Below are 14,322 nucleotides of genomic sequence, written 5' to 3' on the forward strand. Positions count from 1 at the left end.
TGCCTCTATACTTGGGGAAATGTGTGACAGACGTACTTAATCCAGTAGACCTGAGGTGGAGTAAATCCGCTATCTTCATCTTTAACCTTGTTAACATTACTTAAATCATAAACAGCTTTTCATCCACGGGGCTTTAGCTACACCAGTGAACAGCCATAGCTCCCTCTATGGGGACACACTAAGATTACTTGTGTCAGCATTCTAGCTTAGCGGTGGCATTGTGTTGACACACAACAGATGAATATAAAATCTTACAAAAAACAAAAATGTGCTTGAAGCAAAGCCCTGCAAAAGTATTTTTTATATACACAAATATAGTACACACACACACGCACACGCTCACACAATCTTGAGTGTCCCTCCCAGCAGGCACAATCACACTCAGGCAGATAATTCAGTGTCACAGAGAGCCTTGTCTCTGACCCTCTGGCCCCCTCTAGACAGAGGAAGCAGCTGGACAGGGACCCACGGCTGCCTAGAACTCACTTCCCTTGGGGAGCTTAAAGAAGAAGAGTCCCTCTCTGCCTCAGAGAATGACCAGCTGAGCATCAGTATGCCACTGTACGGCTATGTCCCTGTGTCCAGAAAGGCCTAAGCAGGATGAGAAAGTCTTCAAAATCTGCAGCAGCACAATGCTTTGAGTTAACACCCTGATGAAAAATATATCACAACTAGCTTGGTTTTGCAATTAGATCCATTCTATTCTGTGAATATTCTCTGCCCACAGCTCATAGGATTGGATTTTTTCTTTGTGATTGTGTTTGAATATTTACCTGCTGTTCAGAGGTGCAAACCACATTACTTACAAAAGATTTATTTTACAAAACAAGGACATATAGCTAATGATGTACCCATTTTGCACCCATGATTAGCAATGATTACACCCATTTTTAGGTCTAAGACACATCCATGCAGTTCTGTAAAACCTAGAACCTATACAGTATATGACAAAGGAATGACGTTTTTCCAAGTAGAAATCTGCAGTAGCAGTGATAACCAGTACATGTAAACATACTGAGTGTGAGACTCGATATTTTTAAATGCACGCATGAACACATGCGCACACACACAGAGCCCCTTACTAAGTGCGTATTAATATTGTATGTTTAAATGGGAAGTGCTAAGATTTTTTCAATTGCCTTGGCAGCCTGATGAAATATTAAACATTCAGAGAGTTTTTGTTGTAGCGTAATACCAAGGAAGGGTAAACATGAAATAAATAACGGATTTTAAAGGAAATGTGACACATAATGCTGAAATACTTCCTTTTAGTTCAGACAGATATCACTTTTTCAAGATTTACAAATAGCCAACAAAAAAATTAAATGTACAGTTTTGGTGCATTTCAGCATCACTTAAATAAAGCAACTGAACTCACTCAATCGTAACTTCTGATTCCTGAATAGTGTTTGCACCGTTTGGTATGATTAGGCTTTTAATACATTGACATAGCTGCTATTACTAAGTTGGCTTTAAATCTTATGCATATTTGCCCCTGCCAGCTCTGCCATTAGCAGTTCCACAGAGATGCAGCGTCTCTCGCTACTGCATCTTAATCAAATCTTGAATCTTGATCTTAATCAAATGGGCACGATTAACTTTTTAAAAGAATTAACACTTTTATTCAAAAATGAAAAAGTCAAGAACAAGTACAAATATAAACAAAGCAGACAAGTCAATCTGAGTCCGAGTCGCTCTGAGTTTTAATGATCCGTTCTGTTGGACTTTCACTCAGGGTCCCAAAACTATGTGGTGGCCAGAGCTGTACGGGACAAAGGGCGACAAAGAAAGAATGGCTTAAAAGAAAGAGAAGACTGGCATAAGTACAGAATAAAGGTGCTTCTAACCATATTGCACACTTTATCACACGGTGTGACACATTTGCTAATATGAATTTTAATGACACCATTGACATCATAGCAAATCCTGTGATTTCATCAGCTGTCATAGTAGGGCCTCCAGTGGAGTGCTGCTGTCCAATCAGATGGACAGAAGGTTGGCTGACCCGTTTACAGGGTCGTGGTTGATATGACATCCAGTGACACGACAACATAGCAGAATGGAAAGCTAAACAATATGTTGGCTAGGCTTTGGTCAATCAGATGCAGTTGCTTTGAACTTTTAACTGACTCATGGCATTAAATTGTGCTTAAAACAGACATTGTTTGATAATAACAATAATTTAAAAAAATAATAAAAGACTAGAAACACACACACACACATACACACATATATATAGGTTGGCCATGAGCTCAGTCACTAAAACTCTTATAGGAAGAAACTCCACAAATACCCCACACATTTGTTATGCTTTTTTAAATATACATATATGACAATGTAGAGTAGACCTCCCCCATTACCTTTAAGCAAACACGCCCTCGGATGAGGGCATAGGGAATTGGGCCATAGTTCCTTGAGTCAGTAGAATTCCTAAGGTTATCCCCTTCTAGCCACACATGGCCTTTTGGAACCTGGAAACATTGGCACAAAAGGCAAAAAAAAAAAGTTCATAATGTAAACAACTCCAGTCCACAAAAACAGAATGAGATAGAAGTCTTATAGTCTTAAATTGCACCATTACTCAACTTTAAGAGACAAGTGATTTGATCTCATTTAGCGAGAACCCCTCCCCATATTCCAGACAACCCTCCCTCCTTAGCCTATCTTAACGTTAACCTGCTTGTCCCTCTTTAACCTTGCACCGTCTTAGGAGAGGGGTCATGGGTAACGGGCAGGGTCGGCGAGAAGGGATTTAGAAGAACTTCAAACAGGGTCATTAGGCTGTTGGCTGAGATCTGAGCCCCTTTTACCCAAGGAGGGCAAAGCCAGAGAGAGGCCTGAGATAGCTGGGCAGCAAAAAGAAAGGGAGCAAGAGAGGAAGAGAGAGAATGAGGGAGAGCTAAGCTGCGGCTAGCAGCAGTGTCCAAGGGTCTCCACCGCAGTCCGACCTGCCAGTGGGGCGGTCATCCGAGCGCTCTCTAATTCACAGTGACACCAATTATGATTAATCTCATCACTTTAGGAGAGTGGGCTTGTCAAGTCCCTAATTAAGTGCGCTGTCCTCCCTATATGTGCAGACAGGATCAACAACACATTATATTGTCATAATGGGCATCACAATCCGCGAGTCTATTTTTGTGTTGCCTAACTTTTTAACGGCAAAAGTACTCTGGAGGAAGAGAATAACGTGAATAAAGACAGAATATTATCCGCACTGAGGTGACGTCACATCTTTCCCTCTGTATTCCTTATCAGTCGGCTCTCTGATTAGAGTCTTGAGTACTACTGTGGGATGCTGCATTTCATTTCATATTTGATAATTGAGACAGATGATGTGACATAATCACAAGCCAGTGACACGTTGACCTAACACGAGGTAAACAACTCACTGAATAACGACGACACAAATGAATATCATTAAAGGAGTCATCTGAGAACCATATGTCAGCATGCTGGATTCTCACCATTACACCTCATTAACATGGTAACATATGCTGGCTCCCAAGCACAGGAAAAAGAAACACAACCGTTTGTCATCTGCCAAATCAGAACCCCCCGTTTCTCCACATTCTCATCTTTTTTTTAAATATTATCTCTACTGTGCTTATTTTAAAGGTTACTTAGTCAGTACCTCTTAAGAATTTGTGCGTAGTGTAAAAATCATTGAAAAGCAAAAACTCCTGATGGCAAAATTTCTATTTAAAGGCCTAATCAAAAACACTGATTCAGACCAGCAACGTCTGACTGACAACAGCACTTTGTTTCAGCGTTTATGAATCAAACCAAAACCTGAGTAAAGTCTGACTTTAAAGATCCACTAGGCAGTATTTCACCAAGTGAAAAAGTGAAGAGGTCTGAAACTTGAACCTGCTGCACTGCGACCAGCATGAGGATGAACGCTTATTCATATCACTTTGTAGGTGTGTGAATAATCCAAAGGAAAAAAAAATAAAAATAAAAAAATTAGCAGGTCAAGAGAAAATCTCTTAATTACAATGAAATGGATGCAAGATAGTCACAAACCAAACAATGCACATTTCAAAGAGTGTTTTTCAAAGAAAACTGCAGTTTCAGGCACAGGTAAAGAGAAGACTATGAGGAACGCTCGATTTCTTTTTGGGTACACATCAAGGTTGTAATTAAGATGTTTCTCTGTCCACAGGGTGTTGACATAAACCAGTAATTTGTCATTTTACCACATAATAGCACCAACATGTTTGATTTTGACAGAGGAGCCGTTATCAACAAATGTCATTTCTAACCACATGTATTTCCAAAAATCCTGTTAGGCTCAAAACCAGAGCTGTTGCAGTTAGAGGCGGAGTCACTTTGATCAGCTCCGCCTGCGACTCTGGTGTGATGGATGGCAATGACTGCACCCATCCTGTGGTTGCAGGTTGGGTTGACGCCAGGCATTGTGTAGCTGTCAGAGACATGTCGAGAAGAGCTGAAACAGGAGCTGTATTCACTGTGGAGGTGTGTTGTTTAACAGCTACACCATTAAAGTGCTCATTATGTTAACATGATTGGGGTGGGGAATTATGTTAAAGCTTAATACAGGAATACTGAGTTCATCTTTCATCATATTGCTCTGTCTATCTTTACTGCAAAGAACAGAAAGCATAGCGTCATTTCATCGCTCTTATTTCTTGTCTCTCCATCTCTGGTATAATATTAGGGATCAAGTGTCATTGTTTTGACACAATAGCTCTGACACAGAAATCATTCCTAAAAGGTGACAGGGCAATTAGTGTGTTGTTGGATAGCTGAGGGTGGAGAGGGCCTGCCTGTCTGTCAGAACAGAAAATGAGGTGTTGACAGGGTGTAACACTCCCTTCCAAAATTCATCTTTACAGGTCCACCCATAATCCCTCACACTATTGTAATAATCACACAAACAGATCTATCCATCTGCTGGTGGGTAAAAAGCACCAAACACACATACTTGTGCAAACTGTAATTAATTATAATGACTTTGACTTAATCTAGCAAAGATGTTACAAAGAGACACTGCCCTTTTAAATAAATGCTCTACTTAAAAGTGAACAAAACAAAAAGCAAAACAACCAATGAAACTAACTGGTAACTGTGGTGTTGCACCTGCTTACACAAAGAGATATCCTGGTTTCTGAAACCCCAATATACACATTATATCTTTTACCGATCGTCAATGATGATGATAATTGGATCACTAGTTGGCAAGCTGTGATTCAGATGTTCGTAGTAACCTGATATATAATCCATCCAACTGAGATACTAAACCTCTGAATGGACTTAAATGAGTGAATTAAGGTGAAAGGACATGTAAAGTGAGTCTAAAGTCATATAATAATAGTTCTCCACCTAGTGGCAGATTTATTTATTTTTATATATATATATATATATATATATGCGCCACTAGGTGGATATATATATATACACACATATATGGAAGATTATATACGTATGTATATAGTATGAAAATGCTGTTTGTAAAAGAGAAAATATATACATATCCTTTTTCATCCAGTGAATGCCGCTTACAGGCCTTGTGTCTTAAGTCTTTTAAATACACAACAGATTTAAAAACCATGCAAGATAAAAATCTTCGGTTCACACATACACACAGACCCACACACACACAGCCTCCCGCCCATCAGTCTGTCCATTCGGCTGGCACTAACTCTAACAGGCTTCAGAGAGATTGCAGGCCTGAGCTGTGGGTGTTGGGGAGAGTAGTAATAGAAAAGCAATGACAGTGGTTTCAGCAGCAGAACCCCTGTTCACTCTCTGGTTTTATCACTGTTCTGAGGAAATATAGGTGTTGTCAAAACTGATATTTTGACCAATGACACAAAATGGATGTGTGTGGTCTAAAATGTAAACAACAGGATGATAGCCTATAGACTGTGGTACACACAAAGAATAAGCGAGGGACAGTTTTGCATTATGCATAGAGATTCTGCTTGTCATTTTTAGGGTGAAACAAACTATCAAGTGTTTTGCTGTAAACCCCTTCTTCAATCACTTTCTATTTGCACTGTATCTTTTTAACCTTTTTTTCCCTTTCAAAGACAGTCACTGAGTTGTGGTTGTTTGAAGTAAAACTGCAAAGCCGCCACCAGAAACCTTACTTGGTAAATCAGGTAATCGCAATATGTATAAGAAAAGCAGCTAAGAAGCATGACATCTTCAGAAAATGTGGGCGTAATGATGATGATCGTGATGAAAAGATACTTACATATGTGTGGGTCTTGAACAAATCTGATGGGGAACTTGTGCAGACCTTGTCACCCTCCAATCCAATTACCCTTTTACAAATGTTCATATTTGGGTCAAATGGACTTTTTGCAATGACTATATCACCCCTGAAAGGAAACCATAAAACACGATTATTTAATAAGAAAATGCAAAAAATCCTATATGATCTAAGACACCATTTGAAATGACTAGTAGGATATTAGTATTGTTGTGCTTTCTTTTATTTTTAGGGGGAAAAAGCAGAGAAATGGTCACAAATCAAGCAGTGAATCACAAATGCACACTGAAATGTTAAAATGTGTGCTATAAATATTCTAAAATGCTTGCTGTCATCTTTTTTTCCCCGACTGCATAAACTAAGTGCAACCTACTTTTGTATTTTGCAAAGATGCCGACTCATCCGTTCAGAGAAGACAATATCCTCGTTGACAATGGTGGGCTCCATGGATGGACCAGAACACTGAATAAAAGCCAAAAAAAATTCTTTCTTAATTATTTCTTGTAAAAATAAAAAAAAGTCATTAAATCTGTAATCTTTTAATACGAACCACGACTAACTCTCCAATGTATTCAAAAGCACAGTGTGCAATGCAGCCATACTGGATTGTGTAGCCCACAAAACCAAAGGTCTTCCCCAGCACACGGCGGAACATCTCAACCTACAGAAGAAAGCAGCCATGGATTATAATGCACTGTCATCGAAGTACATGCTTGATCCATTTATGGTAGGCTTATGTTCTTTATGGGATTTCTAAAAACAAAAGCTGTTTTAGGGTTAATGCTTGAAGGTGTGGACAAGGTTGTCACAGTTGGCCTACTGCTAAGATGGCACATTCTATGGTGTTTCATTCACAGAGGCTGAGCGGCCAGTTCACACCAGAAAACTGCCCTGAACTTTGATCCTGCGTAGGATGGACCAATCAACACCTTGTGCTCAGGTGATGGACAAACACAGAAGCTGTGACACATCCAGCCAAGCAGCTCTGCACTGTCGGCAGCTAGTCCCTGACACTGTGCTGCCTCCATCACCACCACAGTCATTAGAGTAGTTATCAACTTCTGTCAGCACCATAGAAACAAAAAGACACCAAAAGCACCCAAACAACTGCCCTGCAAACACTGCCACATGAACACACACAATGAGCACCCATGTGTCTTCTAAGCAAACATCCCAGGCACACTTAGGTTATTGACTTTTACTCAAGCTGCAACCTGTGGGGTGGTTGGAGAAAAGAGAGGCAGTATTTACACACTGTTGTACAAAGTGCATATGCGAGCCCACACACACACAAACACACGCACACACACCCCTGCGTAAACACAAATGCAAACTGAAGAACAATAGATACAGCTTGGTTTTGATGTTAGCCTGCACCTCAAACATTTTCTTTTAGCTCACGCCGCTGTCCTGCCAGTCCACCACAGGGTAAAGAAATCTTCATTTCCATCTCTTCTTTTCCTCCTGTCTCTTTCCCTCTTTCTCTCTCCATGTCTTCTCTCCCTCCCAGGGTATTATTAACCAAAGCAAGCAGAGCGGAAACCAAAGCCCCAAATCCTCAGAGCTCTGGGAATGACTTCCCAAAGATGGACAAGGATTAGACCCCCGATTTCTCCTTTGCCCCCACCACCTCCACTCCCTTTCTCCCCAGGTTCTCAACAGACCGGGTGTCAGGTGGCTCTCCCAGCCCTGCCAAAGGTGTTACCCCTAATCCCATTACCCTCCTCCACTCCTCTCCACTCTCCACTCTCACACAATGCTCTCTCATTCATTCTAACTATACATCACCTATTATACCCTCTATTCTTTTATCCCTAGCATGGTTTGTCTCTGGTCTATTCACCAACCTTTCTGATCCAAAAAAGAGCAACTCCATCCTTTCACCTCCCTCTGTGCTGCTACTCTGTTTCTTTCCCCGATCACCACTGGCAACCCTCTGCTTTTCACTACTACTTCAAATGACAAAGCTTGAGCAGGTGAAGGGAGACATATACAGTCAGGACAGGGCCCAGATGAAGTGCCCTCTTCCACTTGCAGCTTGCTCCGGTCTTGTTCTGTTCCACAGGAACTATAAACTCAGTCCTCCCCCAGCTGGTACAATAACACCTCTGGCCCCATAATTCCTCTGTTGGGATGCAAATGGTCTAAAGGTTAATGTGAACCTCAGGTCTGCACGAAAGCAACATGTTCATCTATATTCGTCTAGCTCTCAGCTTACTCCACCAGGTTCTCTGCCATTCTGTTACTGTATTGCAGTCTCAGACATGATCTCACATGTGCTCTTCCCTCTGCTAGACCAGGGATCAGGAATCTTTGTTAGCACTTATTCTCAAAGCACAGTGGACAGCCTCCCGTACAGCTGCCCTCATATCTCTGTTTCATCACCCCCCTCCATTCCAGCATGCATTCATCATAGGTAGGGATTAAGGGACTTTGCATAACAAGATCACACGGCCAGTGACTGATATCAAGAGAGTCCATATGCAGCCGGCTGGTTTTCTGAGGCACCCTCTGTCATTGATAGTGTGTGTCTGTGCGTGTGCATGTGGTGTGTTGGTGTGTCAATGTGCACAGAGAATAGCATTACCTATGTGTTTCATGGCAAGTGTATATGTTAGCTGCAGAGACTCCACTGGGATTCAGAACAAGGTGGACATCCACAGAGACCTCTGATGTGATCTCTATTAGCTCTAAATCCCCTGGGCAAAGAGTCAGATAACCCACACTATCTCGGTCTTCTAATAACCAGCGCATGTTTATTAGGGGGATATCAACATTAAATGAATGCTGTATTACAGCTGTAAATTCACAAAAAGTCTCACTGTTAATCCAGGATTACATGCCAAACATGTTCATGGGAAAAAAAAAAAAGCTAGTGTGGCGCTCGCTGCAGAACCATCTGTGGCCATTGGCCTCCCATTGTCACAGAACAGTGCTACAGTGACGAGAAAGGGGGAGCCCAAATGAGTAGCTTTTGATGGAAACATTTCATTGTGTGTTTAACTCTGTGATCTTACTCCTGAAGAAGCCCTGCTCATTCAGAGCAGAAATCATAAGTAGATGAATTAGGAGGGGGTGAATTCTGCTATACCAAATATGAGCATAAAGTGCTGCAGCAGTGGAAAAGCCTATCAGGACATTTAAACCTCTGTCAAAAACATTATTAGTCCAAAATTTGAGAACACATACATAAAAAAGGGTTCCTGAATATTGCAATGACAACAAGGAGAAAGAAATAAAAGCCAATCAAAAAAAAAAGTGTTTCCAATGTTTTCTCTTTAATTTCAGCAAAAGTAATGCTGCTTCAGTACTATCAGCTTACTAATGGATCGACATGAGATGTTTCTTAAAGGTTGTAATTAAGAAACTGAACTATATTATGTATTTGCTTGGAAAAAACATAGGGGGAAAACGCCTCAAAAATGAAGATAATCAGTGAAATGATTCCACTGCAGATTTGTTTCAATTAGAGTCTGCCAATATATGAACAGTAAACAAACAAACAAACAAACAAAAAAACAACCCCAGAGAAAAACAGCCAAAAGCCAATAAAAGCTTATCACAACTGACACCTAATTAAACTCATATTATTGAAGCCATAAGGAAATATTCAGAAAGGAATTACGGCTACTAGTCTCAAGAGATTTGACCCTGCCATGGCTGAATAGTGTTAATTGATATACATGGCCAGTCTATTAGAGCCACAAAGGGAATTTCAATCCAAACAGCACACAAGGGCCTTGCGGTGGACTTCTTACACAACTAAATTAGGAAAACATGGGCTGAGAGAGAACTGGGCAACAGGGGGGCTAAGAGGCTTACGAGCCCCTTGTCAGATATTCTTCTTCTCCCTAAGGATCCCAGATGGAAGGGAGTCTGGAGAAGCAGGCAGAGCAGAGACGGGATGAATCCTACCTCTGATGTCTTCCTCTGGGCAGCAGAAGGCAGGGGAGGGTGGGGCATAAGTCCTGTTGCGCAGAGCTTGACTTGATCTTAATGTGAGCTATAAAAAGGAGGAGGCTTGGCAACACAGGGGGTCTGTTTCAACTATCAGTGCAATCACAGATAATCCTGCTGATTTAAACACAGACACCTGGCTTGATGGGGAGTGACAGATGTAAAAGTCCCAGTCACTGAGTACCATGTCTGGTCCCCATCTCTCCTAGGTCTGCCTTCTATCAGAAGCTTAATTGAAGGGACTGATCTCCATATTGCTCTTTTCATTGTTGCTAACGGCAACACAGCCGTGACACAGCTGAGCGAGGTTACTATTTGGGGCCGAGGATTTAAACCTGCAATCAATGGGTCAACCAGAGCAAATAATAGCAAAGTGATATGAATACAACTGCTATGAATTGAAAGGAAGTGTAGGTTGACAGAGTCCCTGGCCAATAATACTGAATGGGGGAAAAAAATCAGTCACTAAGCCTTATTGTGCAGAGCACAAGTGATTGTGTTGTGCTGGCCTTGTGCTGACAGATTTTATCTGGTGTTGTATCACATTCACAAAGTCGCTTGGGTTATGCACTGTCCAGCTAATGAAATGGCCTTTTATATTTTAACAACTACTGACAGGAACCTCAACTGTAAAGCAAACCTACAATTTTTAAAAATGCGATTTCCTTTGACTCATGTTTCCATACTTTCTACGTCCCTTTTGTATAGGTCAGCTAAATATGACTCACTGTATTTTAAAACTACATCTGTAGAAAAAAAAAAACCAGGAAACCGAAATAAAGCTATTCAAAATATGGGATGGTGAATACATGGAAAAAGGCAAATCCTTAGACAAAATTAGTTGTGTACAAGACCTGTCCTATGCTGATTGCACTTGTTCCTTTAGAATAATGCTTTTCTTTCAGTGTTAACAAAACAAATATGTGCATGTTGATGATAATCTTGCATCCTCCCAACACACAAACGGAGCCGCTTCTCGCAGTTCAATGCTGATGGCAGAATTAGACTAAAGAAATCCAAACAGTCAAACCAGGAAAGGTCTGACATGTTATGACTGCTGCCATTATATTGCTCAATCAGATACAGATTAAAATGACAAAAACACCACAGAAAAACACTAGATCACACTTTGAAAGGGGGGAAATTTGTGCTATTTTTTCTGCAGTTAGACTGCTTTGTGTACACTATCATACACTGAAGAGTGCAACAGAGCCAAAGGCTTAAACTGAGATTTAAGAGAATTAAAAAGGAGATGAAAGGAAATGTACAGAGAATGTAGGGAAAGAGACGCATTCATACATCCCGCAAGTTGCACTGCTGAAGCAGGTCCTCCTCCTTTTGAGACCCAGGCCAGTCAGCGCATCTTATTTGCCTCATATAGGCTTACCACAATGCCCAGCGTTGTCAGTCATGATATATTCCCTTGGTCCCCTGTCAGCACACATAAATCTCACAGTGCTGTCAAAACAGCAGGACTGTCTGCTGAGAGCATTTGTAAAGTGAGCAGTTGGGCAATTGTTTCCTCTGGAGCATCACAGCATCCTGCGATCTTATGCTGCCTCTGGCCTCTCTCTGCCACACAAACCTTTTTGCAGAGGTCTTAAGGATCACACCATTCACTCACCAGTCAACTTTTCCTAACACTAGCTTTTCCTAACAAAACAGTAGGAGTTCTTCACAAAATAGTTTTTGTCATGAACTGCCAAATTCACATTTTGAATTCTCTGGAAAAGCACAAATGCTCCTGATATTATTCAATCCCATTCAAATTTCCCACGGCAGTGTGACAGTGAACTAGCATGCAGAATATGAGTACCTTGAAATCAAAGGAACTTACTGCAATTTATCAGCTTTTTATGTTATTATATATGTATCTGCCAAAAACCCATGTGCATTACACTCTACATAAAAGTGTAAATCTACCCTAAAAACTGACTTCTGATCACACTAAAGCAGTCAAACTATACTTAATTATTGTAAATTAATCCTACTGGCAACAGAGATGCAAACAGCTACTTGAGCATGTTGAATAAAATTAAAAATAAACTAATTAGGTGCAAGGGTTTTTGGAAGAATAACAGTAATATAATTTTTGATAATGCCTTCAATTCCACATAAAGGCTAACACAAATGTCTCCTATTCCATTATTTACCTTCACCTTCAACGGCCACAGTCATAAATACATTTGACATGAGAAACAGATTACAGGTTGGGACAGGGGCATGTGTACTATTATGTTATATCACAATTATCTCAGTTACTGGATATTGTTTTAGGGTTGGGAAACTAAGAAAAACATTTTTCATGCTATTGCTTGATGTAGTTTTTTACTGGCTTCCTGGGGCCTCTTCTTTAATCTGCAAATATTTTCCAGTTGTTGTCTGGTCTTGATTGCACAAAGGCCAGTTTAACACTGGGTCTGTGGAGCTATACTTTTATAATCTATGATTTGATACTACTTGCTGAAAAAAAGCAAGGCCTCCCTTGAAAAGGTTGTTGTCTATGGGGTGGCTGCAGCTCAGGTGGCAGAGCGCTTACTAACCAGGTTTGTGGTTTGATCCCAGTCTGCTCCAGTCTGCATGCCAAATATCCTTGGGCGAGATACTAACACCAAGTTGCTCTCTGAAGCACTTGTTGTTGATTGATTTGTTGCTAGTTGTCCTTTTGCTTTTTAACACACAACCTTTTATTCTTTTAAAGTCCCTGTGTTAATTCCTGGCATAAAATTAAAACATTAATTGGGCTTGAATACTTTGAAAATCCTTACATCAAGATGGCCATCCTTTAATGCAAAACAGAATATAAAAACAACAAATCACTACTACAAATATTGTGATGTACTTTTTTACAGCGCAATAGAGAACTGTGCAAGTCTTAAGTCCCATAATTTAATGGGAAAATGGTAAATAGGTACAGTTTGAGCAAACATGCTCAAACATACAATATATAGATATATATAATACAATATATAAGCCCCCCCCAAAAAAAGCGTTTGAAAGTCAACATTTGGTATGACCACCTGTATTCTTCAACACAGACTGAATTCTCTTAGACAAGCTTTCTTTCATTAGTCTCCAGGAATAGTTTTACATCTTCTTAAAAGTTCTTTTTTTGGATGTTGGCTGCCTTTTGTATCATTCTCTGACAAGATGACCCCACACTAATTCAGTAATGTTGAGGTCCAGGCTCTGGGCTGGCCAGTCAATGACTGATATTGCGCGTTTTCTGTGTTCATAATTCCATCAATCTTGAAAAGATCCCCTACAGCACTGGCTGCATGCAGCTTCAAACCACAACAGAGCCTCCGCCGTATATTTTAAAGATACCTGTATATGTTCATCGGTGTACCCTTCTCTTGACCTCTATACATAATGATAATTTGAACTAAAAATTAAAAATTTGGATTCATCATTTGACAATACCTATTGCCACTGATTTTCAGTCCAGTCTTTGTGTAATTTAGCATACCTCCGCTTTTTATCCGTTTCCCTTCATTAGGAATGTCTTCTTGACAGCCACCCTTCCAGTGAGATTATTTTTAAGTAATTTCTTTTAACCATTGCTTATGGACATGACTTTCAGATACAATAAATCTCCTGTAGATATTGAGGAGTGGCTTAATACCGCAACACATTATCGTACATTATCACGAAATATTCATATTATTTAGAATTTCAACGTAATGCATTATCGTTTAGTAATTTGTGTATTAAATTACAAAACGATTTAAATAGTCTCTTTTACAAATATTTTAACACTGTATAGTATAAAGGTAAAGCAATTCAGTTTAAGCTGCTTAACATACAAGTATTGTCATTCATTAACGTATTTATAAAACACAATGTTCAGATTTAGTGTAACGAGGTCATAATCAGGAGACGCGATATACTTTTAGGGACTGAGCGACTTCTGAATAACTCCTGTTATAATAACAACAACAGATAAGCTTAGGTTTTTGTAGAAAAATATAAAAACAAGACATTTAAACTATATAATGAGTGGAGTTGTACTCACTTTGTAGCGTGTGACTAAAAGCTCTCACCGGGCACTTACAATAACAGTTGAACTTCCCTTTTACGACTTCCAGGAGCGGCACTGTAACAACAGCGGATGTCATTGGTTGAGC

The 14,322-nt window shown here is 40.1% G+C and overlaps 1 protein-coding gene across 1 annotated transcript; it reads right to left on the reverse strand.

Moving 5' to 3' along the window:
• Positions 1–475: 475 nt before the first annotated feature.
• On the reverse strand, positions 476–14,295 carry immp1l (inner mitochondrial membrane peptidase subunit 1). The gene is made up of 6 exons (XM_085452841.1): positions 14,211–14,295; positions 6,789–6,899; positions 6,612–6,700; positions 6,221–6,347; positions 2,361–2,471; positions 476–1,762 (listed from the first exon to the last, which is right to left on the reverse strand). Exons 2-6 carry the CDS (start codon positions 6,891–6,893, stop codon positions 1,676–1,678), a joined length of 519 nt encoding a protein of 172 aa, XP_085308967.1. The 5' UTR covers positions 6,894–6,899; positions 14,211–14,295; the 3' UTR covers positions 476–1,675.
• Between the last annotated feature and the right edge of the window lie 27 nt (positions 14,296–14,322).

This window comes from Copadichromis virginalis, linkage group LG1 (assembly GCF_057382275.1).
Source record: "Copadichromis virginalis isolate Kocher_CV1m ecotype Utaka linkage group LG1, C_Virginalis_male_GT1.1, whole genome shotgun sequence".
Classification (NCBI taxonomy): Eukaryota; Metazoa; Chordata; class Actinopteri; order Cichliformes; family Cichlidae; genus Copadichromis; species Copadichromis virginalis.